General features: G+C 42.1%; 1 protein-coding gene across 1 annotated transcript in view; it reads right to left on the minus strand.

Moving 5' to 3' along the window:
* The window catches only part of ADAMTS10 (ADAM metallopeptidase with thrombospondin type 1 motif 10), a 148,036-nt gene that overhangs the window by 45,977 nt on the left and 75,324 nt on the right, over nt 1-26,735 (minus strand). The window contains exons 9-15 of the mRNA XM_083179191.1: nt 26,358-26,401; nt 20,427-20,532; nt 19,147-19,293; nt 10,217-10,358; nt 8,928-9,035; nt 6,446-6,591; nt 6,200-6,263 (exon numbers count right to left, since the gene is read on the minus strand). Coding sequence (XP_083035317.1) covers nt 6,200-6,263; nt 6,446-6,591; nt 8,928-9,035; nt 10,217-10,358; nt 19,147-19,293; nt 20,427-20,532; nt 26,358-26,401 — 757 coding nt within the window. The remainder of the gene's footprint in view (nt 1-6,199; nt 6,264-6,445; nt 6,592-8,927; nt 9,036-10,216; nt 10,359-19,146; nt 19,294-20,426; nt 20,533-26,357; nt 26,402-26,735) is intronic.

Genomic DNA, 26,735 nt, shown 5'->3' on the forward strand with positions numbered 1-26,735 from the left:
AAAAGACTGGGGCCGCATACAGTGTTGGCGTTGTCATGGACCTGGGCATATTGCTGCCAATTGCCCCCTTACTTCTGAGCCAATGGAGTGTGATACAGCCAGGCAAAGCTCTTTATATGCACGTTCTGTTTTCTCTGCTGAGACTGTGTCAGAAACTGGACAGCAAATATGTCATGTAAAGGTGGATGGTTATCCCGGGAGTGCTCTACTGGACTCTGGGAGTTTAGTTACTCTCATCCATGCCAGCTTGGTAGACCCTGGGACACATACAGGACGTTACATAGGAGTCTTGTGCATACATGGGGACACCAAGGAGTATCCCACAGCTTTAGTCCAGCTAAAGAGTACTTGTGGAACTGTGTCCCATGAAGTGGGCGTGGTAGAGACCCTGATGCATAGTGTGATCCTGGGAAGAGACTTCCCATTGTTCTGGGACTTGTGGAAACAGAATGTACACTGCACTAGAAATGATGTTAATAATGAGAATGTGTGCCCTGTATTTGATAAGGATCAAATATGGTTTGAGGTAACATGTTTAAAAAAAGGGGCAGACTAGATGGGCCAAGTGGTTCTTATCTGCCGTCAAATTCTATGTTTCTATGTTTCTATGTTTTGATCAGGATACTGAGGTTCAAACGGTAGGGGTGACCACTATTGAATCTGACCGTTTTCCCCTAGCTGTTCTTGCAGGTGAAGCTGAGGAGCAGGAAGAAGCGTGTGACATGCCTGAGCTAGAGATGTCACGTGATAATTTTGGGACTGCTCAACTTAGAGATCCCACCTTATTAAGAGCTAGGGAAAATCCTAAAGTCATAAATGGTGAGCCCCAATACCCCAATGCTGACAAAGAGTTCCCATATATGGCCATTAACCAGGATCTACTGTATCGGGTAGATAAAATCCGTAGGGAGATAGTTGAGCAGCTGGCGGTGCCCCGGCCATACCATAGAATGGTCTTAGACCTTGCTCACAAACACACGATGGGAGGACACTTAGGTACTGAAAAGACCACACAACGCGTGTTGCAACAGTTTTACTGGCCCGGGGTTCACCGCGCAGTAGAAGACTACTGCAAGTCCTGCCCTGACTGTCAGCTGACGGCTCCCATGACACATTTTAGAAGTCCCCTGGTTCCGTTACCTATTATTGAAGTGCCCTTTGACAGGATTGCAATGGACCTGGTCGGCCCTTTGGTAAAATCCTCAAGGGGATTTCAGTATATTCTCGTGGTGTTGGATTACGCCACTCGTTACCCTGAGGCTATTCCTTTGCGGAATACCTCTTCAAAGTCCATAGCAAAAGAGCTCTTCAACATGTTTACCCGTACCGGCATACCCAGAGAGATCCTTACCGATCAAGGAACCCCCTTCATGTCTAAAGTCACGAAAGAGTTGTGTAAACTATTGAAAATTAAGCATCTACGTACATCGGTGGATCACCCACAAACTGACGGTCTTGTTGAAAGGTTTAATAAAACATTAAAGGGGATGTTGAAGAGGGTAGTAAGCAAAGATGGGAAGGACTGGGACTGTCTTCTGCCTTATTTGATGTTTGCGGTCCGTGAGGTGCCCCAATCATCCACAGGTTTTTCCCCTTTTGAGCTAGTATATGGCAGACATCCTCGTGGACTGCTTGATATAGCAAAGGAAACTTGGGAACAGGAGACTACACCCTACAAGAGTGTCATTGAGCATATTTCTCTTATGCAAGACAGAATTGCTGCGGTCATGCCTATAGTCAGGGAACACTTAGAGCAGTCCCAAGAAGCACAACGTCAAGTGTATAACAGGTCAGCCAGGGTAAGAAGCTTTAACCCAGGTGACCGCGTGTTGGTATTAGTGCCCACCGTAGAAAGCAAATTTCTTGCTAAGTGGCAAGGGCCTTATGAGATCATCAAAAAAGTGGGAAGTGTAAATTATAAAGTGTATCAACCAGGTAAACGGAAGCCAGAACAGTTGTACCATGTGAACTTAATTAAACCCTGGAAAGACAGAGAGACTCTGACAGCTGTAAGTGCCCCCTCTAGTGATAGCCCAGAGGTGCGGGTGTCAGAGACCCTGTCCAAATCCCAGAAGCAGGAAACTAAAGAGTTAGTACAAAGGAATTATGATGTGTTCTCAGAACTTCCAGGGCGCACCACAGCCATTAAACATGACATTGTCACCGAACCTGGAGTTCGGGTACGCTTAAAACCCTATAGAGTACCAGAAGCGCGTAGACAGGCCATATCTGGGGAGGTCCAGAAAATGTTAGACCTCGGGGTTATCGAGGAGTCTAAAAGTGAGTGGTCAAGCCCGATTGTGTTAATTCCAAAACCAGATGGCTCATTGCGCTTCTGTAATGACTTCCGGAAGCTGAACGAGGTATCAAAATTTGATGCCTACCCAATGCCAAGAGTTGATGAGTTAATTGAAAGACTTGGTCATGCTAGATATTTCTCTACCCTCGACTTAACTAAAGGTTACTGGCAAGTACCTCTTACCGATAGTGCCAAAGAGAAAACAGTGTTTGTCACCCCCGATGGTCTGTTTCAATATCTCTGTTTGCCTTTTGGGTTGCATGGGGCTCCAGCAACTTTTCAAAGGTTGATGGACATTGTTCTTAAACCCCATCGTCAGTATGCCTCGGCATATCTAGACGACATCATAATTTTTAGTGATGACTGGAAGAGTCATTTACCCAAAGTCCAGGCGGTGTTGAATTCCCTCAGAGAGGCGGGGTTGACAGCGAACCCAAAAAAGTGTACTTTAGGCCTCGAGGAGGCACGTTACCTGGGGTATGTTATCGGGAGAGGTATAATAAAGCCACAAATAAATAAAGTGGAGGCTATCCAAGACTGGCCTCGTCCTTCGACAAAAAAACAAGTCAGGGCTTTTTTGGGAATTCTGGGGTATTACCGTAGGTTCATTCCCCAGTTTGCAACCATGGCAGCGCCCCTAACCGATCTTACCAAAGGAGGTAAGGCAGTTATGGTCAGCTGGAACCCAGAGGCTGAAAGGGCATTCCAAGAATTAAAAGTGGCCCTTTGTAATCAACCAGTCCTGATCACTCCAGATTTTAAAAAAGAGTTTGTCGTACAGACTGATGCTTCTGATGTGGGACTAGGTGCTGTCCTCTCCCAAGAAGTTGGTGGAGAGGAACACCCGGTAACATATTTGAGCAGGAAGCTCACACCTGCGGAGAGAAACTACAGTATAGTCGAGCGGGAGTGCTTAGCAATCAAGTGGGCCCTTGAATCCCTAAAGTACTATCTCTTAGGACGCTCCTTTAGATTAATCACGGACCACTCCCCACTTACATGGATGTACCAAGCCAAAGAGAGAAATGCAAGGGTCACGAGATGGTTTCTCAATTTGCAAAATTTCAAATTTACAGTAGAACACAGAGCAGGAAGGCTTCAGGGTAATGCCGATGCCCTATCCCGAACATACTGCCAGTTGGCAGACAGTGTCCGACCCCATAGGTTCGAACAGAGGGGGAGGGTATGTAAGACAGTGGCAGGGAAAGTCATAGACGGCAGGTACCTTTCCCCTAGAATCCTGTCTTATGGCATATAGACTGCAGGCTGTTTCAATCTGTGTGGTAAGCTCCGGCTTACAAAGGGTGTTCTGTCCTGGGCTGGTAATCAGGAGAGCACCTGATTCTTTAAAAAGGAGTCAGCCCTCTCCATAGGGCTCTCTCTCTCTCCCTGGGTGTTGGAGGCAGTAAGCTGCTGCTAGAGAGAGACAAGGCTGTAAGTACTGCATTACTTGATCTACAGTATATCTGCTGTGTGTGTCCAGTGTCACATAGTGTGGCCCTGGTATAGAGAGGGACGTTTATTCTGTTTAGTTAGAGCTCAGACGAGCAGGTTTTATTTTCTGTTTTGCCTGAAGTGTAAAGGCTGTTTTTAGTTTCTTGCTCTGAGTGCTGCAATAAACTCAGGCAAGCCCTGTTTTGGACCCAAGCCGTGATGTCACTGTCTAAGTCTGTGCCAAATCCTCACCTGTGCCTACCCGTTTGATGCTAAAACCCCACAATATATATACACACACACACACACACACACACACACACACACACACACACACACACACATAAAAGCACACAAACTAGCAATAAAAATTATAGCAATGTTTAAAAATCAGTAATATTTATTGCTTTTTTTTTGTTTTTTAGATCTTTATGCAGACCCTTGGGAATACTTGTTCCAGTGTCTTAATGTTTTCCTCTCACAATGTTCAAAATTTTTTGGAACTGGAAAATAAAGTAATTTTGTCTAATATATTGCTGTCCAATTTATTCAATGTGTGCTAGCATAAACCATGTAAAACAAAATAGATCAGATACTAAAACTTGTTAACACGTTACTAAAAGCTATTTTTATAAAGGACTTCCACTGGACTTTTTGACATTGTTCAACATTTAAAAACCCAACATGGGACTTTATGTACTCTATGTATGTTAATATGAGTGAGTCCATGTTTTGCATTATAGAAATGATTTACAATATCATTTTTTTTATTGTTTACACAAAATACTGTGTATTACCACATAAATCAGTCATATGAGGTTTTCAGGCCTCATGCAGATGCTACTTATTATACTTCTTTTTCACCTCGTTTCTGTGGTGTCTGTAATCTGCAGGGACCATTACTTAGTTCCCTACGGTTTGAACATAGCGAGGAAACAGCTCAACTCAATGTGGGAGAGAAATAGGAAGGAATCAGGGATCCCCTGGAAGCCTTGTTGAGGTTGTGTGCGATATATCAGCAGTCAGGATTTCGAGGGTCAGAATACAGATGGATGGATCCCGGAAATTATTCTAACCTTAATCCTAATGCACCACTCCCACAGCCTTACCATCCCCTTTGGCAACCAAACCCTAATTGTCCCCTCCCACAACCTAAACCCTAAACTTCCCCCTTACGCTAAAAGTAATCCTAATACTCACCATCGGGATCTGTCAGCATTGTGAATAGTGGGATTCTGGCCATCAGGATATTGACCACCAGGATCCTGACTACAAACCCCTCTTTAGATTTTTAAATATCTGCATTGGTATCACCATAGCTCTGATCCATGCTCCTGGCCACAAATGCTGGTTATAACAGTGGACTAATACCACAGAACTCATCATTGCATTAGTGAATGAGTCATTTTCTTCACAAAATTAGTAAATACTGTCTTCAGGTAATTGTTTTTGTATTGAAGCAAACAGCAGTTTACTATATTATTTAATATATTTTAGTAATTTATTTGGATATTGGTTGTATTGGATTTTTTGGTACTTATATGTTAGTTCGGCGCCCATTATAGTTAGTAAGCTCATACCCCCACTATCCATGTTGGCATGGAGTTGATTTTATATAGTGTGGCGAGCGCAGCGAGCCACTGAGCCCAAAGCGTGGCGAGCGGACGCCGAAAACTAAGCAAATAGCTTAGTGGGCGTCCAACTAACATATAAGTACTGATTTTTTTAGTATTAGTAATATATAGGGGGAAATTTACTAAAGGAAATTTGTAAAAAATAGGTGTATTTGTATCCAGAAATACACTTATTTTTTACATTTACTATCCCTAAAATACGGCAATTCGTATTCATATTGATGTGCTATCAATACGAATACGAATTGCCATATTTTCGGGATAGTAAATGTCAAAAATAAGTGTATTTCTGGATACAAATACACCTATATTTTACAAATTTCCTTTAGTAAATTTCCCCCATAATGTTTACTGCTTAAGGCAATTCTCTACATGAATTATCTCTAGTTTTATAATAATGTCATACATTTTAGGGCTGTTCTATGCTTACTGTGGTAAGGTTTGTTATACATCTATTTTATCACTAGACAGCTCTATATACAAATCATTGTAAACACAACCTTCCTGTTTTGTCTGGAAACTAAATATATGTGACAACAATCTACTTGGATGCTGTATTCAGTAGCACAAAAGGCTAAGCAAATATATGTTATGGAGTAATATTTTGAATGATGTATTGAGCTTTGTTTTTCATATGATTTTATTTGCTTTAAAAATTGACCAAAGCCAGCATAAATGTGAATTTCTAAATATATGTTCATAACCTACAGGACCCTAATACAGTTTTCAATATTAAATAATACAAATATTCAATAGAAGATTTTATGTGTGTACTCTTTATGTGTTTAGTAGAATGATTGCATTATGTGTGAATGTTTTGTGCTATACTCACATCAATATTGCATGACCGGTATCTCTTCCTCTCTCCCAAGCAGTATTTGCCTCCGATAGTCGGCCTAAAATCCAGTACAGAGTTGGAAAACAGGATTGTAATCTCCCGATTACATTAGCAGGAAAGGGTTCCAAACAAAATGGCTGATACGTTTGAAGTTATTCTTAAGACGTACTGTACTTCAATATACAACAAGAAGATAACTTCATATGCAGTATTAATATATAATAAGCTGATACAACTTACCTTGGGCTATCACAGTGGCGAATAGAGGAGGAAACACCTCCTCCACAGGTCCTGCTACACTCTCCCCATGGAGACCAGGGCCCCCATACTCCATCCACACCCTCAGGACGTGTCCCAAATGGAACACATTCCCTCTTATAACACCACTGAGGAGAGCAAGAAAGAATCGGATTCAGACGGAGTGCGCAATTAAACCACAGTACAGCTTAAGTCAATGCAGACAATGAGTAAACATCCATATATACTCAGAACGGACAGATAGCAACAAAATTGTGAATGCACAAGTGAATAACCAGGTAATAATAGAAATGAACCATGTCGTATAACCACATGTAGTTACAGTATATCACCGTACTGTATATGTAGGTCCATATGAAACTTCTATAAGTTTCATTTTTTACTTCCCCAGACGCACTACGATTATTGATCTAGGTCCAAATGAGGACCCTTATAAAATGTTGACCTTTTCCAATTGTGATACCCATTTATGATTTATTTACTTACGTGAGGATGCAGCCTGAAATATGTAGGCCGCATCACAAGGCCTCTAAAAAGATGATTTATGGAACATTGTCGCAATATTCTAAACAATGTAATCACACACACACTGTCCCTAAACACTTTATTAAATCACATGGGAGTGACCCTGCGAGTTTGCAGATAATAGGCCTAGAACATATTCCCATCACTCAACGTGGTGGAGATGAATTTCTTCGATTATTATGAGACCTTTCGGATATTCAAAGTTAACTCCGGACCGGATGGCCTCAATAAGGTAAAATACTCTAAAATAGGTTTCTACTTCAATGCTCCCACTTTAGGCCCTAGCAGCTCACTCTCTTCTTTATCTCCTCCCTCCATTTTCTCCCTCTCCTCATCAAGATAGGTCGTATGGATATGCACTTCTTATGATATAGGATAATAGGTTTGTTGTTCATTCAACAAATACCGATTCATATGTCTTTAAGATTATAAGCATTTCGATTTCGATTATAAACCTTTATTTATATGTATGTATTTCATCCACATAATGTATGTTTTTCAGTGACATAATAATCTTATGAAAATTGTATAATATGTTTAGATATATATAACTTCACTAAGATTTACTTGTTTTATAATTTTACACATTTTAACCCCTCTGAGAGTCTCTGAAATATATATATGTGAATCCCCCCCCCCCCCCCTGCCAATCTCAATATGGCTGACAATGATCCCTGTGTTCACCTTATATCACATAGATTTTCTTTTATCAACCCCAAGATAATATCCCTGTCAGATGCCTTGCCAATCAGGCATTACAGTCTGCCAATCAAATTATATGTGATGTACTTCTGCATTTAACGTTAAGGGCATGTCTCAGATGTTCATTCTTATCAGGTGGCTGCCAACCACGGGGACCCGCATAGCCAATCCCGGAGGCTTCAAATAACGCACTTCTGTCTCGCGTCACCTGCCTGATCTCCGGCTATTATCATAGGGGCCACTGTGTGTAAGTGCCGTTATAGCCACAATACACAGTGTTCATGAGATGTTCCCTGCCTAGCCCGCACCCAGGTGTCACTACTCAAACATACAACATTTTTTATGTTTAGTTATACGTTAAAGTGTATACTTCGCACGCCCTGTTTCTGGCAAAGGAATTGCTACGCCACTGCTGTGCTTGCCACAGATAACTATTCTGACCTTTTTGAGATAAATATTTCCAGTTAACAGATCCAGCATTTAAGGTTTGGTAGTCTTAGAAATCGGTTTGATAAAGGTTTGTAGTTAGCGCTGCTTATTGTGCATCCATAGATTTTACTAACCCCACAAGCTACTACTCTAGGGATGGGTGCACTAAAGTGAAAATGCAGTGAGACTCCTGGGTCTCAGACCCGAAAGTCCAGCGGTAGAGCTACATCGCAAAGGACAGATCTTATCGCAAGATCTGTCCTTTGCATTAATAATCGCATATGTTAGTGCATACGCAATTATTAAGAATGCCGTAAGCAGCGATGTGTGACAATATGGGCTGGAGGAAGTTAGTGCTTTTCCCCCCTAGGGCTCCTTTAAAAAAAGAAAATGATCTTCTTGGCATACATTTCAGCTTGGCGTTGCTGAAGGGTCACAGTGAAATATGCATGCACAGTGTTTTCACATGACGGGGATAAAGGGAATGCATTCCAGCTACACAGTTCCTCATTGTTGGTTATAGAGCAAGGTTTGACTTTTGTCACTTGCTGAATTATGTAAAGACTCTGTCCCCATAGATCTCTATAGAATGGAGATACTGTAAGAGTCTAATAGGAGAGCACCAGAGATATTTCTGATTTATTCAGAGTTAACCTTCTATAGGGAAAATACCACAGAAAGGGCTTTCTTGTGCTTAAGTAATAGACCACTTAATTTCATGTCTCCAACTACTGTTAGTGCACTGTTCATTTTTGGTTCTGATGAGTTAGGGTGTTGTTAGTAACTTTGCTTGGGCAGCATTTCTTACCCCCTTCTCAATGGTATTTGTCTGGCAGATGGTGCCCTCTGCAGCGGGGATGCTATTAGTGATGCAACGACTGGTTTTACTTAAACACCATAATTCACTGCAGACTTCCTGCAACAAGAAAATACACTTCTTTAAAAAAAAATTTGTACATGGTTGGCTTTTTTAGAGGGCACAGGAAGTATTTGTTAACAAATACTGTAGGACGCAGTCTTCTTGGATCCTCACACAATTTTTTTTAATATGTTATATTGTCATTCTTAATCAGATTTACTTGGCCAGATTACATGTAGCAGCCATGTCAGATAGGCAGTGATAGCTAATACAACAGAAGTCTGCTGCAGAACTTAATTCAGCAAATTACCTGCTTTCCCCTAAAATACTCCAGCAGTCAGTTAGCAAACCTCTCAACTGTCTCGATTTTCGAAGGACAACCATTTTTTTGTGACTGTTTCACATTCCCACCCATGGGCAACAGTGTCCTGCGGTGGAGGAGCAGTCTATCACTTGCATGCTCTCAAGTGTCACAGCTCACAGAGCCGAAAATATAAACATGTCTTGCAACCAGGACATCCCCTTTAGGAGAGACTGCACCCCCTTTTTGGGAGCGTGCGGTTACCGCCTCGTGTGACAATATGTAATAGGCATTATAGTATGTATAATCCTGGTACAGTGTGTCCAAAGGGCTCTTCCTGGTACAGTGTGCCTAAGGAGCTCTAGATGGCGCAATGTGTAGAAGTGTCACTACTGTGTGGTGTAATGTGAATAATGGACACTACTGTGTGGTGTAATGTAAATTGGTACTATTATGTGGCCATGCCCCTTCCCCATGAAGCCACACCTTAAACTTTTGCCACATGCCTTCGGCCCGCACTGTTCCTATCTTCAATATGTGGGTAGGGGCACATTCCTTTTCTGGCACAGGGCACCAAAATATCTAGTCATGGCACTGCTACTACTGGGCACATCATGTGTACAAGAGGCACTACTACTATGGGCAATATACACCCTTTTTTATCAGCGTGTGCCTTCAGCATGTGCTGTTCAATGTAAAGAATGGGAGTGTGCTAATTTATAGTTTGCAGGCGGGTGCTGAACACCCTAGCACTGACCCTGACACCATTACTAATTGTTAGAGTACATACAAAATTGTCTCCTGGTTTTAGTTAGGAAATAACTTTTATTTTAAGATTATTCAAAGACAATCTGCAGTGATTTGTTATAAATGATTTAAAGGTCATCTCTAACTTCCAATTCTTTAATTGGCAAGACAATATAGGAAAGGACTCTACCCCGTATTTACACTGGCGGGATTTAATTCCATGCTGGAAACGGCATTGATCATCTGCATCATAGGCCTGTCCTGGAGCTTGTGTGGGATAAATAAAATCCTGCCTTGGGGGAGCGTTGTTCAGACAGAGGCCCAGTCCTGAGCTGTGAAGAGAGGGAGAGAAGGTATCACACACTGTATGTGTTTGTGAACAAAGTATGAAATGTTAATAGAACATCTTGGTCCTGATTTTAATTTGCAGTCAATGCCAATGTTCACATATTTCTACAATGTTATGAAACTGTGCATGGATACATACCGTATTTCTAAAAAACAACTATGATGCACGCATCACACATAGTACAGTATATGCAAAAAGGTGCTGGGAAAAGTAACGGGTGTTCCTGGATTGTGGCTATGGACCTTATTCTGATTGAATCGCAAGGCTGCACATTTTGCAGCCTTGCAAGTCTATCAGGTGCCCGCCACCCCCCCCTCGCATTGCTGCAAATGAATGATTTACATAATCATCCATTCACAGGCGGGGAGAAATAATTCGATGCTCGCCGACCATCGCATGATTTCTCCAGCACTCGCAGTTCAGAACCACCTATATAGTGACTCTAAACTGCGGGCGCCCTATGCTGCTGCCCCCCCGCATGTCCGTCACGGCCTCAGTAGCCTGAGAACACCCAGCGTTGGGCGGTCCCAAATGCTAATGGGGTTGGCTGGTGCCTCCCGCCCTTCTCCCCCCCCCGCCCGCTGTGTAGTTTGCCGTGGGTGCACGCACCCTGCGTCTGCACATGCGCAGAAATGTGCATGCGCAGGCGTTCAACATCGGTCCTCCATGCGAGGACCTAGGCCATTCCTTCTCTAAACCACTGCAAATGGTTTAACTATAGCACTCCATTGGAGATGTATGAAAGAGTGAAAAGAGTGGGGTGTGAGCCAGTGTATGTATTAAAGTTTGATATTCTTGGGGCTTTGGTTCTGTAGTAGGACTACAAGTCCCAGTGGGCCCATTAATGACCCGCATGCTTGGACTTGTGGTTCTCCAAGTCCCAGCATGTGGGGGAGGCTTGCAGGACCCTGTAGTTTCACTACAGTACCCAATATCTATTTTTTTACACTTTATTTTTAAAATGTTTACACTTTTAACACCACGAGCCTGCCACCCACAGCCCAGGGGTGGTGGGGACGGCCCTGGGTTTCCCTGAAGGAGGGGTCCCCTTTATTGGGAGGTCCCCACTCCCCCAGCGACCCGCCTGGGTTGACCAGACACTGTGCTCATGCTTTTGCCGAGGGTCCTTATGTAAAAAGTGTCCCCCGATTGTGGCACGACACCACTGGCTGTTTTAGCCTGCTGCTGGTTTCCAAAATACCGGGGACCCCTACTCTTATTGTCCCCCATATTTAGGGAACCAGGACTGGGCCAAGAGCCTGGTGCTGGTCGTAGAAATACTGGGGGACCCCATTTTGCTTGGCCTGCCGGAGCTGTAAGCATCTGAGATATAGACAGGCAGCCAGGCACATAGGGGGAGGAGTCAGAGAGGGAGCTGGGACCGCAGCAGGAGCTGTTAAACCTATTTTTCAGACAGACAATCATATTATTGTATACCTAATGTCATGGCATCGCACACCCTATAAAATCGCATGTGATTTAAAATGGAAGGCGATTTTGCGGCAGATGCGATGCGATGGCCCGGGCTGAGAGCAGTGAATAAATTACATAGGAAAATTGCATCGCATCGCATTGCACATCGCATGGCCCTAAAATGGCCCATGCGATGCGATGCGATTTCACTACGCAGAATAGCCCACTAAGCAAATTGCTTAGTGGGCGCCCAACTAACATATAAGTACCAAACTTAGTAAACGTTTAACAATCTGTGCACAGATAAAGTTTTATATATAAATGTCATGTGTCTGTAGTTATCATAAGGTATACTTAATGTCATGTTATAATTAATATATAATGATACTTGTGAACTGTAGTAACCAGGAACAACACTGAGACTCCATAGCGATGTTCTTACAAGACAAGGTTACCGGTTATAACCTCATAATCGAAAGGCCTGTAGGGATAAATATGCTTTGGAGCCTTAGTGTATACAAAGTAAAAGGTGGAGTAGTATAATAAGAGATAGTTGTATTCCGCTATGTGTTCCACGATATTTGTTATGGTACATTTGCAATTGTCTGGGGTTATATGTAGAATTGTAATTGAGAGGAAAAATAAATCTATCCTTTGATGGATTATCTACAGAATTTGTTGTAAGTTATGTATATGCAACACTGAATTGTTTCACACAGTATTAGATTTAATTGACATACTTACATTTTACAACACTAACTAAATATACTCATTTAGTTTATAAGCTTTCCCAAGTAGGCTTAAGGTTTACTGATACTTGGGTGGAGGCACTACTTATCATAACCGATACTCCTGGGTAGGGGGAGGGTTACACCATTCTATTCTCTTGAGTTAATATTCTTTTTGTATCTAATTAATTGTGGGATATTGAAATGTCCTGGCAAAATCTGAATACATAAAATATCATTCTAAATAGTCAACAATTTTCTTTTTTAAATGATTCCATCCGTTTCCCTACTTTTGATTTGAACACACATGCATATGTTCTTTCCTACTGCTTTTGTGAATTGAAATATTTGCCATTCTTTAATCACCTGGATTCATACCGGTTTACAGTGATTTCTTAAAAAGTTAGATTAACCCCTTGAGTGGTGGTTTTGCTGGGGCAGGACAAACCTACCCAGCAAAAGCCACCACAGATCATTAGGAGCCCCCTCCCCCTCGCTCCAACGTTAGTACGCCATAGCTCCCCAGCCTCCGCTGCCCCAGCCGCCTGTCACTCATCACACAGGCGGCAGGCTTGGGGATGTTTTGCAACGGCTTGGGAGGACTCGGGCACCTGAGTGCTCCTGAGTCCCCCCCGAGCTGTCCCAAACCTCCCCGAGCCTGCCGCCTATGTCACTGCTGCAAAATGACAGGAGGCTGGCGGCTAGAGGCTGGGGGAGCGGCAGGGGTTAGAAGAGCTCCGGCGTGCGATCGCATGATGATTGGGGGGGGGGTGGGCTCGGGGATGTGACGGGGGGCTCAAGAGGTGGTGCGCTAGTGGTGCACACCTTGACACCACTGGCGCACACCTATTTCATATTTGAGGTATGCCTGGAAATTTTCCGGGACAGCCCGCTGCGGCAGCGCAGCTGAGCCCGGAAAATTTCCAGGCATACCATCCAAGGAGTTAATTGCAATATAAGCAACATTTCAAATTAGTTTAAAAATCTTGAATGTATACCAGAGAACCCATTTGAAGAAATAAAGTACAGTAGTATTAGTAGAGACAAAATAAATAATTCACCAAACAAGCTAATGTAAATACATACTGTAGGCCAGGCATGTCCAAACTCTGGTCCTCCAGCTTTTGTGAAACTACACATCCCAGCATGCCTTGCAATAGTTTTAGTATTTCCTAATAGCAAAACTGTGGTAAGGCATGATGGGACTTGTAGTTTCACAGCAGCTGGAGGGCCATAGTTTGGAGATGCCTGACATAGGCGAAAAAATGGCAGGCTTGCCAAATGTGGTGTAGTCAGTCTAATATGGAAAATAAATAGCCCCAAAAGACATAACAGTTATGATCAGTCTTTAGACTACCATATAGGGGGGGGGGGGGGGGGGTGTACATTTTCTCATCAACATCCACTAGAATTCTAAAAGTGCACTAATCCATGCGCTTTCCCATACAAAAGGGTGCAGTGATGCACAAAAGCATGGTGTCACAAAAGGGAAGAAACGGCATTTGTTCTGCAAATCCAGATTGTTAAATAATCTTTAGGTTTAATAGCTTCTGTGGCTTGCACATTCATGACAAAAGACCTTGACAACCAGCAATTCTGTTATGTCTCTGTTATCAGCAGAATACATAATTCTGTAGCACAGTGAACTGTTGGTGCTGTAATGTAACCATAAAGCAGCAGAAAAAATAATTACAGTTGTATACAAAGGATCTTGCTGTCAACTTTGGGACTGAATTATTAAAGACAAACATTGTTTATACAGTATAATGATTTGTCTGCTATGGTGCTAATACACCATGGATCGCAAGTTAGCTGCCATTTAGACAGAAAGAGTAACTGGCCTTTTGCAAAAGTATGAGAGAATTGTGAATGGATCGCTAATTGGCATCCACATGCAAAATTGAGTAAGTCTGTGGTGTCCACTAATCTGCAACTGAGACATCTTTGATGTCACAGACCCTCCTCAAAGATGTCTAGGCACACCACTGTTTTTTACACCATACCCAGAAAAAAATAATCATTTTGTTCACAACCAAATGTCAGCTTCCTGTCAGTCAAACTGCGATGGGACTACGATTATAATGTATATAAATTTGTTGTCATTAATTCTTCTTGCAATGCGCTGTCTTTCAATAATTGCTCAATTTGCGAATTTTCTATTTAGCAAACTTTGGTGAATTAGCCCATATGGATGATATAATGTACTAATATTGTCATCCTGTTGTAATTTAGAAAAGAAGGATAATGAGAAAAAATAGCCCATAAAGTGCCCTTTATAAAGTGAGTTCATTTTTGCACATATATGTATGGGCCCATCAGCAGGTAATATAGGGCCTTATTCTAGTTCACTCTTTCTGACAAAATCCTTCTTAGATGGACAAAACCATGTGCACTGCAGGTGGGGTAGATGTTACTTGTGCAGAGAGAATTAGATTTAGGTGGGGTTTTACTTCAAAGTGAGATCTATATTGCAGTGTAAAAATAAAGCAGTCAGCATTTTCCCTGCACAGAAACAAAATAACTCACCCAAATCTAATTCTCTCTGCATATTTTACATCTGCCCCCCTGCAGTGCACATGGTTTTGTCCATCTAAGAAGGATTTTGTCAGAAAGAGTGAACTAGAATAACCCCCATAGATCTTAGCTTTAGAACCTTGCTGGCTGAAACAGGAACTGCATGGAGATGTTATTAGCAGGCTGCGATGAATAGAGTGCATGCAGGAATATAAACATAGAACCTCTTGGCCCATCTTGTATATACATTATAATCGTAGTCCCATCTTTTTTCCACTTATCTTTTTGGAGACTTCAACCCTATTTGTTTTTTAGTTCTTGTAAGGATTTACTTATGTCTATCCCAAGTATTTTTAAATTGCCTCAGGGTGTCTTATGGGGCCTACACACAGTGAGATGTTGCTGAGCAATCTGCACAATGCTAGATCGTTCCTCACACATTGCTGCACAGTGATGTGTCAGCGCTGTGTGCTGAGCGATCTGTCAGGGCCAGTGTTCTTCTGGAAGAACACTGGCCCTGACTGGCGATTAACTAGATTTATCCAGCATGCTGGATCTTAATTGCTGGGGGAAAGTGATTAAATAGTAATTCAATATATTTACCGAAGGTCAATTTTGAATGATTTATTTCAGATCATTTAAACTCGATCTTAATCTATGTGCTAAAACACAGACTGAGAAAACAGTAAAGTACAAATTGGATCTGCAGGCAGGAATATACACACGTTTTAATCATCACAGGGGGATATGGAGGCCAGAATGCAGGCGGAGACTGAAAAGCACACTGGTGTAATGGGATTGACTGAGCACCAGACTCTATGCAAGACGCTATAGTGAATACTGTAGCTTATATTGCATGGCGTACTGCAGGTAGCAGTGTAAGGATGGATGACTGGAGAAAGATCCTGCTGCTGGAACAATTAGCAGGAAGCTCATGGCTTGGATTTACGTTTCTGATACAAGGACAGGACTAGCTTGAACAAGATGGAATGGAAATGGGCTGGTGCCAGGGATTGGTTTAAATAGGGATATCTACACTGGGATTTGATACTGGAGTCATGTGAGAAGTAAAGTCTCTGTGAATGGCTACAATAGTGTCAGCTGACCTCAGACAAGATGGCATGCAGCCCGGGCCATAAGAACAATATACTGAAGTTGGAACAACAGGAACATCATGAGATGACTGGACACCAAAGACATGTCAAGCAATTAATCTGCAGCACCAGGTGTGGTGAGAGGGTGTATAACCCACAGTGTGACAAAAAACTTGCAAAGTCAATTTTATCATTAAAATGTAAATTTTAACAATCTAATCAGTGTATGTGCTTTAAGCATGCCAATGTAATAATTGACTGGTAGTTTATAGGTCATCAATATTAATGTGACTTTAAAACACACATCACTATCTGATATTTAATCCTCATACTGTAGTACTGTAGTTATACTGAGAAATATTTATATTTTTTTTTAGTTAGGGTTATTTCACTAGTACAGACAAGCAGAAAACATATACAAAATAGAAAAAGGTACACCATACCTTCCAACGTCTTTAATGTTGAAATTGGGACATCTTCATGCGCTTGATGCGTGAACCTGAAAATGGTCAAGGCTTCTGCAAAAGGGGACGTAATCCACACCCCCATTTTGCCATTACTGTGAGGAGCATGGCCAGCGTTCTGAGAGCTACTGGTCATGCCCCCTGTCCCTCTGTCTCTGTGAATAGTCTCTGTGTGCATGTGCACAGCATCTATTCCCCACTGGGGGTACTCCCAACTGCCCCCCACTGTGGGACACTGCTGTCTAAGGGGGGGGGGGGGGTTGTTGGACCCAGTTGATGCAGCGTTTGGTCCTGTTGCTGCAGGATTTTGGACCAGTTGAGTGGCTGGGTAAGAGGTTGTAGTTGAGTGGCTGGGAAGAGGCTCAGTCTATTCTCCACCAGCTTCTGCCTTCATATTCACCTTCTACCTCTATACTGTGTACTATGATCCTGTGTACTCTGGCTGGGTGCCTTCTCTAGATGGGGTGCTGTGTGACTGGGTGCATGATAAGCTGCAGGCCCTAAAGACAGCTTGAGCCCTTTAGCATCTGCATCCCCAGCACCCTCTATAGGTATGCCACTGCTATCAGGTACATATTTATAAATTAAGTTGTATTTGGGATGACTTGCTACATAGTGAATTATTATTATTTTTTAAATAAAAGAATGCAGATTATTTTATGGGTCTATATACATGTTGATGGATTACAAACATCGGCCCTTATTCTGATTGAGTAGGACGGCTCTGTGTGCGGTCAGACGGCCAATGTTTGGTGTTTGTGCATTTGCAGAGGCGTATTTGCGCATGTGCGAACACCTCATATGTCCGAACACGGCGTGATGTCCGTGCAGAAAATGATCGTACAGAACCATCCAAGCAGGGGATGGAGAGGGGTGTGAAGAGCTGTTTGGGCAATTACCATATGTGTACGCCCCGCGTTTCATGGGCGTTCCCATGAAAACGCTGGGCGTACGTATGGTAATGCGGCCGTGATGTCAACTGCCCGCCCATATCCCTGCTTTCATACGGAGAAATGTCCAAGTGGTCTGGAGCACTCGGTGCTGGCTGACCACTTGGTCCATCATTCGATGGTCGGCGACCCTCGGAGTTTGGGGGAGGTTCCCACAGATGGGGGAGGTGTTCACATGAAACATCCACTCGCTGTCCGTTTGCTCGGCCTCTTACCGCATTCGGACGGTGTGAGCAATCAATAAGGTAGGCGGAGCTAAGAACACTCAGTTCCTGTCCGAAATACGCATCTGTCCGAGTCAACTAGAATAAGGGCCATAGTGATTTGTTTCAAATTAACAGTAGAGAAACTGATGGAATCATTTAGGAAAAAAATCGGATTGCTCATTATTTAGAATTACTAATTCTGACAAGATCCGAGGCAGCATTGATTTCTGGGAAATTCTGCCTAATATATTTATTGGATTTTTGCCTGACTAACTAAACTCATAGATAAATTTAGGTACATTTTCTAAAATGGGAGTTTTCTTGAATGGGTTTTATTGAGTTTTATTGGATGTTGCACATAGAAAGCAAGTTGATTCTATTTATTAACTTATAGAAAGTGCTAAATTAATATGACATAGAATCTGATAGGTTGCTTTGCAACATCCCATCTTCAAGCCAAAGGGCGTTACTAGATATTCCACGGTAATTATGCCCTTGTTCGAAAGAATTCCCATCTTAGTAAATCTACCCCATTTTGTATATTTAGATTTTGAATATTGAATTCAGCAACAGTATATTATTTACTCAAGAGAATAAAATGAAGGACCGAAGGGTAAGTGTAAGTGGTAAGAATTGTAGATGGCGGGGAAGTTTTATCAAAGCCTGGGAAGAGATAAAAAGGAAGTACAGTACCAACCAATCAGCTCACACCTGCTTTCTTACAGGCTGTGCTTGAAAAAAATTACAGAATTGGTTAGTACTTTCTCTCTCACTTAAACCCCTCTCCAGAGCTTAGTACATTGGCGCCTACCATATGTAAGAAAAGACATTCTGTACACTAATGCCACCACCACAGCCTGCTGTCAAGTAACACATAACACCATATGTAGATGGTAAAATAAGTACCTACATTCCCTATGCCTCCTCTGGACACTGTTCCAGATGTAACATATAAATACATGTCCCTCAAAGTAATTTTTTTCTGTGTTAGTGTAAAGGTGCCCATACACTAGTAAGATTTATCTTCAGATCTGGCTGGTTGGAATAAAAACATGGTTATGGATGAGTGACAGTTTGTCAGTTTTCCAGCATTTCCAGGCAAATGGTCAACTGTCATTTGCTCTCATCCATAACCATGTTTTTGTTCCAACCAGACAGATCTGCAGATAAATCTGCAAGTGTATGGCCACCTTAAGACTTTCATTTTACTTATGCACTGATATACTATACACAAATGTTTAAATCTAAATCCCACATTTTATTTGCCTTATTCATGCAACATAGTAAAGTGACAGAACATGATATAAGGGCTACAGTACATTTTCGTTTTTTAAAGGAAAAGATAGATTGAACTAGAAAGAATGTTTCGAGATTTTTAGGAAGACTGTATAAAGCTACTTACTCTAAGAAACTTGTGATATAGTCTCGGCTACAAGCAGACCACACAAATGGGTTGGTCTTCATAGTAATGTGAGCTGCCATAAGCTTGGCTGTCTCTTGACCCCGAGATCCACAACCATTGCCAATACCATCATGATTCATGCCAAATCTAAGAAGGGGAAATTAAATAATTTGTTTAACATTTTGTCACCAGAAAATGATGTCACTCTGATATGGAATTAATGAGAGAAATCTTAGTTGCTGTGATTGCAGTTATGGAAATGTCTATTGTTAGAAGAGTCTCAGTAAAATTCTATGAAACCATTGATAATTACACACAAGGGTGTAACTACCATAGGTGCAAGGGGTGCAGCTTCTATGGGGCCCAGGGCTGAAGGGGGCCCATCTCTACTGTCTAAGTATTATGTTTTACATACATTTATCTCCATCAGTTATTAAATAGGGGGGCTTACAAAATTTTGCTATGGGGCCTACGAATATCTAGTTACGCCCCTGAGCATAAATAGTAGTAATATTTGCTGGATTATTGCCATCAATGTCAGGTCTACTCCAACCTGGCACATGGGTGTACAGTTTGATTAGATGGACGGTGACTGAAGTCAGCCACAGGTGTATTGATCATTCATGCCCAGCGACATCACCATTTTCTATTTCGGCCACACATATAAGTTTCAAAATTACTTAGGTGGGATGACCTTACACAGGTCCATCGTGTCCATTTCACAATTACATTTACCAATACTATTGCAAGGCATCGTGGTGCAGTATCCCCCTAATCCATAATATGGGTTCATTATTGTAGTATACTGTAAGAGGGAATCATCAGCCATCCGGCTGTCAGTGAGATTAACCCGGTTGATGATAATTGATCATGGCTACCAAACTGAACTGGTAACACAATAATGACATATGTAATGCAGCTCTCTGCACAAGTTACATCTGCCCCACCTGCAATGCACATGGTTTTGTCCATTTGAGAAAGATTTAGCATTTACGATTAATTCTGAATCAGGCCCCATATGTGACAAATTGCTGTACACTTAAGAAAGACAACTGCAGCATCCTATGTTATAACTGGCTCACATTTTAGAACAGATAGTGGTAGGTAAGAAATGGAACTACTGTACCAGCATATTCTGACACAAACATTTTCTTTAATGTTCATGAAAATGACTCTCCACATCATAGGAAGATAAATATATTTTATGCATAATTTATCTTATTTTCAGGGATAGTGCATGGGGGAGAGAAGACAGGAAACAATACATGGAAGTCACTCACGTGTGTCCCACCTCGTGTGCAATAGTGAAGGCTGTAGCTAGGCCAATATCCTCATTTATACTGCAGCTCCTCTCTCGCTCACACATGCCGCCCACTGGTGCCAAACCTAAGTGGTAATGTAGAGAATCACAATGTAATGTACACATAATACAAACCATCCAGCCATACATCCACTATGGGTTTTTATTTTACCCCAGTACATTATGAAGCAAAATAATGTCTGAAATAAATGATGTATTTTATGCTACATGTATCCAGCATACTGTTAGTCTAATTGTCTTGTATAGAGATGGATTAGGACTCCATGGGGTCCTAGGTAAGATCCAAATTTGTGGCCCCCTCATCAAATCCATTGACACCACTCTATTTACCCTATATGCACTTATCACTATGCATACTGTAGGTCACACTGACATCACTCATCTGATACCTATAGGTCATACTGATATCACATAGCTGACAGCATTGTGTACACATACCCCCCACCATTGCCAAGTGGGATCTTTCACACCACAGAAAGGGGGCAGGGATTCATTGTGACAGAGTGGGCATCTCTAAAATGGGTCTGGCCTTGTGACAAACTCCCATTTTCACCGTTGGAGTTGCCCAGCCCTCTCCACATGCTGGGCCACACCCAGGCTCTCACATCACAGAGTATAGATGCAGCACAGCATCTATTCACACCTGTAAGTAAGGCTGCAATTTTTGCTGATGGACAAAACCATGCTGCACTTCAGGTGGGGCAGATGTAACATGTGCACATGAGTTAGTTTTTGGTGAGTTATTTTGGTACAGTGAAGGGTAAATATTGTCTGCTTTACTGCAATTTAGATTTGAGTTTAAACACAACCCACCCAAATTTAACCTTCTCCGCACATGTTACATCTGCCCCACCTGCAGTGCAGCATGGTTTCTTCTGTCTGCAAAAATTGCAGCCTTGCTAACAGGTCTGAATCAGGTCTGAATGTGCAGTTTTTCACATCCCCGGGAAATAATGTAACCCAACATAGCATTTTCTACACACATCTATGGGGAATATTTGAGACCAGGGGACAAGGTAGGGGCCTGGACACAGGTAAACCTTTATAAATGACAGAAGGGGGGACTCCATATAACTTCAATAGGAACAATAGGAGTGCAATAGAACCAATACTGTTATGGAGGTGTTCCCTGTGAGTTGGTATCAATAAATCAATTTATCCAAGAAAAGATAGAAAGGTTCTCCCTGAATGGGGCACTAGCCTTCTGTAGAATTAATTGGTTAACATTTTGAGTGCCAACATCTATGCCAGCGACGCTCACATTTATTATGTCAAATAAAAAATGTTGTGTAAAAAAAGATTTCCTATAGAAGGAAAACATTACAGGTCATTATGATTAACCCCTTCCTGACACAGCCAGTTTTTGCCTTCCTGACAGAGCCCTTTTTTTCAAATCTGACATGTATCACTTAAGTGGGGATAACTTTTTTTTGCTTTTACTTATCCCAGTGATTTTGAGATTGTTTTCTCGTGACACATTGTACTTCAAATTAGTGGTAAATTTGGGTCGATACAGTCTGTGTTTTTTTGTGAAAAATACCAAAATGTCGTAAAAAAATGGAAAATTTAGCAATTTGCAAAATGTTAAATTTTCTGCTTGTGAGACAAATAATCATACCACTCAAAATAGTTAATAACTAACATAGACCATATGTCTACTTTATGTTTCCATCATTATTTCAACTTCCTTTTAATTTTTTTGGACACTAGGAGGCTTACAATATGAATAGCAAATTCTCAAATTTTCAAGAAAATTTCAAACACTGATTTTTTTAGGGACCAGTTCAGTTCTGATGTGACTTTGAGGGACTTGTATGTGAGACACCCCATAAATGATGCCATTTCAAAAACTGCACCCCTCACAGTATTCAAAACAGCATTTTGGAAGTTTGTTAACCCTTTAGGTGTTTCACAGGAATTAAAACAAAGTGTAGGTGAAATTTCAAAATTTCATTTTTTTTGCAGATTTGCAATTTTAATACATTTTTCTAAGGAACACAGTAGATTTTACTAGAGAAATGTGACTAAAAATTGATTCCCCCAATTCTTTTGTTTTCATAAATATCCTATATGTGGCCCTAGTGTGCACGTTGACCAAACCACAGGCTTCATAATAGAAGGAGCACCTACTTGATTTTGGAGCCTCCTTTTTATGAGATTATTTTTTAGGCACCATGTAGGTTTCTAGGCACCATAAGATGCTAAAATTTAGGAACCCCCCCACAAGTGACCCCATTTTGCAAACTACACCCCTCAGAAAATTCATCTAGGGGTATAGTGTACATTTCAAACCCCCAGGGGTTTCACCAATTGTGGTACAACTGGGCAGTGAAAATGAAAAATTAAATTTTTTACACAAAAATGCAGTTCTGGCTCAAAATTTGCATTTTCACAAGGAATGAAGGAGACAAAGCACCCCAAAATCTGTGCCCCAATTTCTCCCGAGTACGGAAATGCCTCACATGTGACCAAAAAATACCATTTGGGTGCATGGCAGGACTCAGAAGGGAAGGAGTGATTTTTGGATTTTGCAGCTCAGATTCTGGTGGAATGTTGGTGGGTGCTATGTCGCATTAGCAAGACCCCCGAAGCACCAATACAGTGGAACCCCCCCACAAGTGACCCCATTTTGCAAACTACACCCCTCAGGGAATTCATCTAGGGGTATAGTGTACATTTCAAACCCCCAGGGGTTTCACCAATTTTGATACAACTGGGCTGTGCAAATGAAAAATTACATTTTTTACACAAAAATGCAGTTCTGGCTCAAAATTTTTCATTTTCACAAGGAATGAAGGAGAAAAAGCACCCCAAAATATGTGCCCCAATTTCTCCCGAGTACGGCAATGTCTCACATGTGACCAAAAAATACCATTTGGGTGCATGGCAGGACTCAGAAGGGAAGGAGTGATTTTTGGATTTTGCAGCACAGATTCTGGTGGAATGTTGGTGGGTGCTATGTCGCATTAGCAAGACCCCCAAAGCACCAATACAGTGGAACCCCCCCACAAGTGACCCCATTTTGCAAACTACACCCCTCAGGGAATTCATCTAGGGGTATAGTGTACATTTCAAACCCCCAGGGGTTTCACCAATTTTGATACAACTGGGCAGTGAAAATGAAAAATTAAATTTTTTTACACAAAAATGCAGTTCTGGCTCAAAATTTTTCATTTTCAGAAGGTATGAAGGAGAAAAAGCACCCCAAAATCTGTGCCCCAATTTCTCCCGAGTACGGCAATGCCCGGCAATGACGCCTGGCGGTGATTGACACCTGTGTTACCGAGCGTCTGATTCGCCAGTAACACAGGAAAACGCTGTGAATGGCTGTTCACACTGAACAGCCAATCACAGCGATCGCCGACGGGGGGGGCGGCATCGTAGCCCCCCCTGGGCATGCAGGGACATGTCTGCTGTCAGGGACAGCAGACATCGTCCCTCTGTCACTGCGTCTCGAGACGCAGTGGCACTTTGAAGTCATGACGTATATATACGTCATGTGTCGGGAAGTACATCCCGGCCATGACGTATATATACGTCAAATGTCGGGAAGGGGTTAATACAAATGTTTGCTTGCCAATTTTCACACCTATATTGACAAATTCCCTTGGCACCTAAAGTGTTAAAATAAAACTTTTATTCTAATTAATAAAATAAATTGTTAGGAATACAATCAATGGACAAGTTACATATATTACACAATTAGCAAAAACAAGGGGGTTTGATGGATAAAAAACATGCACTGTGTGCGTGTAATAGAATGTTGGGTACTTGTGTATTATCACTGCGCCCCCGATATTAAATCGCACGATTTTGCATTGCGTCGTATCGCATGCCATCGCATGCCATACATCCGATGCACTGCGATTCGATCTAAGCCCCCTTATACGATGTTAAATTGTATAAGCACCCTAATGGATGCTTTTAAGCACCCTAATGGGTGCTTACAATGTTAACCCCTTCCCGACATATGACGTACATTTACGTCATATGTCGGTTGCGGGGGAATCAAGCCAGCTCACGGAGTGAGCTGGCTTGAAAGAGAGCAGGTAATGGCTGTATATTACAGCCAGGCACCTGCTCTCACGGCCACGAGCGGCGAGTTCGCCGATCGTGGCCGTTTAACCCTTTAAGCACCGCGGGCAAAGCGCCCGCAGTGCTTAAATAGCTGATCGGAGGGGGGGCGCCCCCCTCCGGCGCCGATCGGGGCCCCCCGCGGCGAGATCGGAGGGTGCCGATCGGTTGCCATGGTAGCCAGGGGTCTAATGTAGACCCCTGTGCTGGCCGTGTCAGTATTCCTATTACATCCTGCCTGAGGCAGGATGTAATAGAAAGTGCTGAAAATCACTATGTTCAGCCATAGAGCTCTATGGCTGAACCTAGTACAGGCGATCGCGCCCCCTAGTGGTCAAGTACACTAGGGGGCCTTGTAGTAAAAGTAAAAAAAAAAAAAAAATAAGTTTAAAAATAAAAAAAAAATAAAAAAATATTAAAAGTTTAAATCACCCCCCTTTCCCCATTTCACAAATAAAAATAAATAAAAAATAAAAAAAATAAACATATTTGGTATCGCCGCGTTCCTAAAAGTCCGATCTATTAAAATATAACATTAGTTATCCCACACGGTTAAAGGCGTAAACGGAAAATAATTCCAAACGCCAAAACTACGTTTTTTGGTCGCATCGCGTACCCAAAAAAAAATAACTAAAAGAGATCAGAAAGTCGCCCATATCCCATAATGGTATTAATTAAAAAGTACACTTCAGCCCGCAAAAAATGAGCCCTCACCCAGGTCCGTAGGTGGAAAAATAAAAAAGTTATAAGCCGCAGAACATGGCGACGCGACGCAAATTAGAAAAAACGTAAAAGTTGCTATTTTTTTTTTTAGTGGTAAAACATAACGAAAACTATATAAGTTTGGTATCACCAGAATCGTAACGACCCATAGAATAAAGATAACCCATCATTTTAAACGAACTATGAACTCCAAAAAACCGTAACCAGCGCAAAATTGTGGAATGGCGTTTTTTTTTTTTTTTTACCCCATATTGAATTATTTCCTGATTCCCCAGAATATTATACGGTATAGTAAATGGTACCATTACAAAGTACAACTTGTCCCGCAAAAAAAAAGCCCTCATGTGTCTATATAGCCGGAAAATTAAAAAAGTTACGCTTATTTGAACGCAAGGAGGAAAAAAAAAAAAAATTAACAAAAAAGGCAATGTCGGGAAGGGGTTAAGTGCACCCCCACGCCACCCCCAGTATGAATGTGAACCCGAAGCATGGCGAGCCACGCTTCGGGCTTGGTGGCTCGCTGCGCTCGCCACACTATATAAAATCAACTCCACGCCGACGTGGATAGTGGGGGTATTAAAAGGTCGGGGGACGCGTACCGCCGCCCCTCGCGGGCTCGCTGCGTTCGCCACGCTTCGGGTTCACGTTCATTCTGGGGGTGGCGCGGGGGTGCATTTAACATTGTAAGCACCCATTAGGGTGCTTATACAATTTATAATCGCATCGCATCGCATTGTATGGCATTGTATGCCATATACAATGCCATACAATTTTAACATTGTATGACATTGGGTAACATCGCATCGCATACCATCGCATGCCTTATGGTCTGCGATGCGATGGGCGCCGTGATATTACACAAGTACCGAATGTTGTGAGACATTATAAATGTCAAATACCTGTATATTAATTATGTAGTGTAGTGACCTATATGTTAATTCTACATGAGGCGAGTGCCCCACCCAGGGAGGACCTTTCTGTCCTCTCTTTGATAAATCGATTTACACGTCTATGGGGTGCAAGGGAACATTGTTAACATTAATGACCTCAGTGTTTTATCTAGAAAATGTATATAAATATGTTTAGATCTTACCTAGAGTTCCACATGGCTTGTTTTTGTAAATGCAAATGTCATATCTGAAAGAAGAATACATACGAGCAGTCACCATAAACTAAATACAGTAGCTCTATGGCTATTGCCCTGTATTATTTGTAGGCATTTAAAGCAATGGCGTAACAATTGTGCCACAGACTCTGCTGTTTCTTGGAGGAGCCAGCAGTGGCGGGGTCTGCGGGGCGAAGCTGAAAATACCAGAGCTGTCGTGCTCAGTGAAAGAGGAGGCAGGGGCTCCCACCTGCAGTGCTGACAAACCTGTCTCCTGCCCGCAACACTGATAACACTCTTTCCCGCAGGCAGCACTGATGATCCTGGCTCCCACATGCAGAACTGACAAACCTGTCTACCACCCGC

This window comes from Crinia signifera, chromosome 1 (assembly GCF_055691185.1).
Source record: "Crinia signifera chromosome 1, ASM5569118v1, whole genome shotgun sequence".
Taxonomy (NCBI): domain Eukaryota; kingdom Metazoa; phylum Chordata; class Amphibia; order Anura; family Myobatrachidae; genus Crinia; species Crinia signifera.